This window comes from Oncorhynchus clarkii, chromosome 3, assembly GCF_045791955.1.
Source record: "Oncorhynchus clarkii lewisi isolate Uvic-CL-2024 chromosome 3, UVic_Ocla_1.0, whole genome shotgun sequence".
In the NCBI taxonomy this organism is placed as follows: domain Eukaryota; kingdom Metazoa; phylum Chordata; class Actinopteri; order Salmoniformes; family Salmonidae; genus Oncorhynchus; species Oncorhynchus clarkii.
Window position 1 is genome coordinate 56,556,530 of NC_092149.1, and position 5,821 is coordinate 56,562,350.

Consider the following 5,821-nt stretch of genomic DNA (forward strand, 5'->3'; position numbering starts at 1 on the left):
ATCATTACAGTTGTTGGTTAGTAAGGAAGCACATTTTGCCATATTAGCATAGACGTGACATCAGTCAAAATACCTAAAAACAAGACATGGTATCAAGAACAAGATAAAACTAGCTGAAATTAGCCACTTACTATTCCCCACATGGCAGTTTCTTGTCATTGTTGCTAGCCATCCAGAATCACAACAACACACGGCCTTCTGCCACATTGTACACATCGTTTTTGTGACGTTCTCAGCTAACCTGTGTATATCTCTGCACAGCACTGGAATAATTAATGATATTTCTATGAATGGAATAAGGATTTTCAGAGAACCCAGACCTCCACACGCACTTCAAGTCCTCAGACCTGATTGTTCACATAGAACAGTCATATTAACTGGTTGTCAAAACTAGTCGAGCGCGGCCAAGGCATCATGTAACGCACCCTCTTCCAGAAGCTTGAGTTGGGCAGCGTCGACCCACGCCTTCCCTCCTGCCACATTAAGGGGGCACTCTTGCGGACTAGGTGCTGCAGGCCGGGGGGCAGGTGTGTGTAGCCACCCTCCCCCATGTCCCCCAGCTGGATGAGGATAACGTTCATCTCACTGTGGACCAGAGCCTGGTAGAGCCCCACCTGACATTCATAGTCCTCCGCTGTGGTCAACAAAGATGTGTAGCCCCATTGGCCACATGACCCTTGACCTCCTGAGCCTAACAATGTGCTTGAGCTGGGGGTCAGGATGACAATCAGCCTCCTGCTCAGCTGCATGCAGGCCTCCACCAACTCCATGCGGTCTGGGGACAACAGAATAGAGAGAAGCGGGAGAAGTTTTGACTTTAGAAACTTTTGACTTTAGAAATGTTTATTTCTGTTACATTTGCTTCTTAGAGGGTAGGACACAGTCTGAAAGAATCAACCTTCTCCAGGTAAGTCGTCTCTGCCATGGATGAAGAGTCTAAAGCCACACTTCTGCTCCAGGACAGTGGGCAGAACGCTGCTCACAAAGTGATACACTTTCTCCTCCCTTTCCTGGTCTAAGCCATCCATCTGGTAGACAACGTAAGCATCATAGACCTTCCCATCTGAAAACACAGACAAAGAGGTTTCTGTCAAACCTCAGCAGGAAAGGAGTAGATTGTAGAGATTTGATTAAATTCTAGTTGAACTGAAATGTAGTTATTTTAATATAAATTTGCCCATTACTTCTACACTTGCAGTGGGATTGACCCCAGCCGGGACCTGTTGAGAAGGGCCTACTGCAGACAACTGCACTGCACAATCAGTGGGCCATGCTTCAGTGTGGTGACTAAGAACTAAATGTAGTAATATGTTTATATGGTATCCAATACTATATAGATCATGTAGGCTGAATAAGCATTTCTGTACAATGAAACATATTTGTGAAATAGCATCATTACACTTCAGTGGGTGGCTAGATGTTCTTACCCTCAGATCGACCACAGCATTTGAAAACTCCACGGAAGAGGAGCGCCAGATCGATGTCAAATACTTTGACAGCCACAGCAGCTAGCAAGAAGAAGAGCAGTAGCACCACACATAGACCCATAAACATAAACCCTGTTGGGGGGGAGACAGGGAGAACACAACACCAAGAAAGTTACAGAGTTTGCATGTGTGAATTTGTGTCTTTGTGTGACGTGTCTGTGTGATGTTTGTTTAAGAGTGTGTGTACTTACCTCTTAGCTTGAGAGTAACTACTGCATAATTCCATTTCTGGTCGTTCATTGCAACACATGTGAACTTTGACTGGAGGTCCCTCATAGTCACTGTGTTTATGGTCAGGATAGCTGTGAAGATTCTCCGCATTGAAGAGACCTCCACCTCGCTGCAGTAACACATACACACAAAACATTCACACAGCGAATTCTCAACAGTGAATCTGGGGTCTTGTTTTCAAGGAAATGTGGTAATTCTGTTACCTTGTTCTGAAAAACAAGTGTGTGTGTGCTTGTGTGTATGCATGAATCCATGTGTGTGTGTGTGCATGTGTGTACCTACCTGGTGATGTGCACCGAGTAGCCTTGCTGCTGCAAGCGCACTTTCACTCCATTTATCTCCCACCACACATGACAGTTGTCTTCAATGTTCTGCCCACAAAACGCTTCACACCTCAACTTCTTAGTGGTGTCTATGAAGAACAAGAGATACTATGAAGACAGAGAGATATACCGGGCAAACCAAACCAAGCACAACACAAGTATTTGAGCCAGGTTTGATCCCTACACAGGTCAGTGGTCTCTGTGCTTCCGTTTATAGGCAGGTTGATCTGAGGAGGATGCGAGGCAGAGGGAGCTGAAGGAGACAAACACACAGTTTAGTCAGAAAGATACTTTTGGATATATTCAAAACGTTGTTATTGATGATTGTTGCTGCCACAAAGCCCACATGTGATATGAGGGTCACTTTTGATGTTTTTGATTCTGTTTGTTTGATATAAATGGAGGCTAATGCACCTAGTGTAGCCTAATAACCTGCTGTAATGTAGCCTAGAGTTTCCATGTTTGCTGACCCTGCTGCCATCTTGGATGAGGTTTCAGCAAAGCTAAAATCAAATAAATAAACTGCTGAGAGGATTGACAGAGCGGTCATCAAGTCACAACCTACATACCTTGGATCTTTAGTCTCCTGGATGCAGAAGTTTTGAGAACCGTCCCATTGTGCTCCCACGTGCACACACACGTATAGATGCCCTCGTCTGCTTTGGAGGCGCCATACACCCACAGATTTCTCTCAGACTCGTTTGGAATGAGACTGAAATTCTGAAATTAAAGACAAACAATTTGACAAACTTCTTTGCTGAAATAGCAGTAACACACCTGATTCCACTAATCAAGAGCAGGTGCAACCCTTAGGAGCTTTAGGACAGGAGTTGAGAACCAATGGTAAATAGTTTTACAGACTTGAGGTTTGTGTTAGCATTCCGGTCATGTTCAGTACCTTATACCAGGCTAAGTTGTCTTTTCCATCTTGGCATACTTTTTCCACGGGTTCAGGACATGGGATAGCGATGTTTTCTGCTGACTCTGAGATATCGTTAAACAGGACTGAATGATCGAACGGTTGGGCTTTGACAACAATCACCTCTGTCACAAAAATTAGGCAGGTGTCTGCTGCCTTTCTCCTGGAACATAAGCATATACAGTGTAACAGTTATCCAAAAGGGAACCAACAGGGTTCTAACTGAGGGCCAGCTGAAGAACCATTTTAGGCTGTAGAGAGCAAATGTTTTTTTCTAAGAGTATATACAGCCTGAAACTAAGCAGTTTAAAAACTTAGAAAGTTTCCTTACAAGCCAGAATGTTGAATACAATTGTATTACATGTTACCCTACCAGCTCTCTGTGTGGTTGGTCCTTCAGTAAGTCAAATTGTGCGACAAAATATCCACAGGAAAGTATTATTTACCCAACTTTTTAGAGTGCCAGAACTGCCGTTGAAATTTCTATCACCTGGCACATGCTCAAAACCATGTAAACACCTGCAGAATTTCTATCAGTACTCATGCATAATCGTGTATTTCCTTCCGTCTTGTGCTTGGTCAGGAGCAAACATCTTTATTGCCACACACAGACTTCTGCGTTTTGAAGTCGGTAATAATATTTTTCTGTGGATATTTTGTCTCAAATTTGAATCGACAGAGAAAATTCAAATAGAATTGTATTCAACGTTCATGCAAGAGAAGGGACACTAAGGTTTGTTCTTTGTAAATGTGCATGCCTACCCTAGCCCTATGTACACATCCAGGTTCAACACTAACCCTAGACTCAACCCTCACCCTCCCAAACAGGGCTCCCCCGCTCTCAACTACCAATGTAACCCCTAAACACACACACACAGTTGTTGTATTACCAGTAGGTGTAGTACTGATCAGAGTCGTTGATTAAAAGGGGGAGGAAGAAGAGCACCGGTCCATGATGATGCACACGCTCTTCCTCAGAGGACGAGAGCTCTTGGGTTCTGTTTCTGTACCAGGTAAACTCAGTCACGCTGGCCCAAACCAACTCACTCAGGTCATAGTAGGCTGGCAAACTAAGGGCCTCCCCCTCTGTTACAGTAGTTTCATACTTGTCAAATAGTTGACATGGGGACTCTGCCAAAACATGAACATACATTACCCGATTAAGTTGCATGTGAAGGAAAAGAGGTCTATTGTTCAAGGTACAATATATTCACTATACATTGTAATAATGTGATGTAGAAATGTGTGAAATCTGAAGAAGATGCTATACCTGTGTAATGACCTATTGTAGTGGGGTTTAAGGACATTTCTCTCTGGGCAGAAATCCTAGTCAAACTGAGGAGCAGGAACATGAGACCACCATCCACCAACTTCAAGACAAGGGGAACAAAAAATAGAATGTTACCTTATTGTAAAGTCGGACAGGAACTGTCATTCCACACAAGACCCTATAATAAAACATCAGGACCATGCTTTACTTGTTTTTACAATAAATGACATACTTATTTTCAAGAGGGAATAATATACATATGCAGAAAACATTTTTAGGTTCAGAGTGAAGAATTACTGAAAGAGCATACCCTGAATGTGAAGGAGCACATTTTCTGCAAAACAGGAACTTGCGTCCACTGATGAGAAAGAACAAGAGTCAGATATCTCATTCAATATCTTTTTAGGATATCCTGTTATTGATACTGCAGAAATGATGAAAACTACAATGTTGACATAATGTGGATTATTGAAATGGCCATGTAACATATTAAGCTTGAATGAAGAAACCATGACATGCAACAAGATTATGGAAAATAACCTGTCTTTGCTTCAATTTTTTGTTAAAATCGCTTTGGTGCCATTTTCACAAGCATGTGGTGAATTTTCAAAACTCTTAGTACAAAACTCCAAACTCTTACACTGTTTTCACATTAGAAAATACACTTGCACTACCCATCAAAATGTACTGAACATTTTATTGTCATAATTTCTATCCCATGTGCGATCAAAGGTGTGTTCACTGAATACATATTTAACAATAATTGATGCAAAATATAAATATATTCAGATATAATTACAGCTAGAAATGAATATTTTTCCCCAAAATCTACCAAGTTTTAGTACAGGGAATAAATCATATTTATCCAGTGACCATTTAAAGCGTTTAAAACCCAGATATGGTCTCTATGCCAGGGTTCTCCCCTAATAAGAGAGCGCTGAGCCACCTTGTTGACTTGGCTGCGTCACTATGTAATGATTTCAGAGCAAATTATTACGGGGATCTGTCAATTATGCCTGTGCTTTCAATTAATGACGACTTTGTGTGTAAACACCCTAGGTTAAAGGCTTCAATGTGATAATCTGTTTGGAGAAAGTGCTGTTATTTTTTGCTAATCTGATGCTGCGTATGTTGTGTATTTTGTGGAATTGCATTATTGCTGACATCGGGGGCAAATTTTGCGTCTTCCTGAGTCTTGTCATTACATTTTTTGGAGGAAAATGAAGTGTTCCCATGACAGCCCCGGGATCCCGGTAACCCATGTTAACCCTTAATTACTAAATAGGTGTCCTGTAATCACAAGAAACAAATGAAAATGAAACAAACATAACGTTCAGCAGGCACTAGTTTGCGTCAAGCCTGTCTTTAGCATTTGGCCAAAGGTTCTCATCAACACAGTAACTATCCTTATTGTTCATGAACCTGGGGAGAAACCTTTTGTCATAGCGAATCCAAGACTAATGTCATCACATGCTTCATCCATGGCCTGAAGGAGGGTGGCTCTTGGGGATGGCAATCATACGCCTACTACCTGTACTGCAATCCTGTATTGTATTTAACAATATTGTGTTGCACTTATATATTTTAATAA

At 41.8% G+C, this 5,821-nt stretch overlaps 1 protein-coding gene across 1 annotated transcript; it reads right to left on the reverse strand.

The window, feature by feature from the left end:
• Positions 1-206: 206 nt before the first annotated feature.
• On the reverse strand, positions 207-4,561 carry LOC139406047 (interleukin-1 receptor-like 1). Its single transcript, XM_071148510.1, has 11 exons — positions 4,541-4,561; positions 4,231-4,330; positions 3,851-4,091; positions 2,940-3,123; positions 2,611-2,761; positions 2,226-2,294; positions 2,001-2,130; positions 1,679-1,827; positions 1,428-1,559; positions 899-1,063; positions 207-775 (listed from the first exon to the last, which is right to left on the reverse strand). Exons 1-11 carry the CDS (start codon positions 4,559-4,561, stop codon positions 369-371), a joined length of 1,749 nt encoding a protein of 582 aa, XP_071004611.1. The 3' UTR covers positions 207-368.
• Between the last annotated feature and the right edge of the window lie 1,260 nt (positions 4,562-5,821).

What these genes read in the sequence shown, in the direction of transcription:
- LOC139406047 (XM_071148510.1), bottom strand. Translation starts at nt 4,561, where the DNA reads ATGTGCTCCTTCACATTCAGG. An exon ending in ACAACTTAGCCTGGTATAAG is followed by an intron (nt 2,762 to 2,939) that starts GTACTGAACATG and finishes CTTTAATTTCAG; the next exon opens with AATTTCAGTCTCATTCCAAA. An exon ending in CACAGAGACCACTGACCTGT is followed by an intron (nt 2,131 to 2,225) that starts GTAGGGATCAAA and finishes TGTTCTTCATAG; the next exon opens with ACACCACTAAGAAGTTGAGG.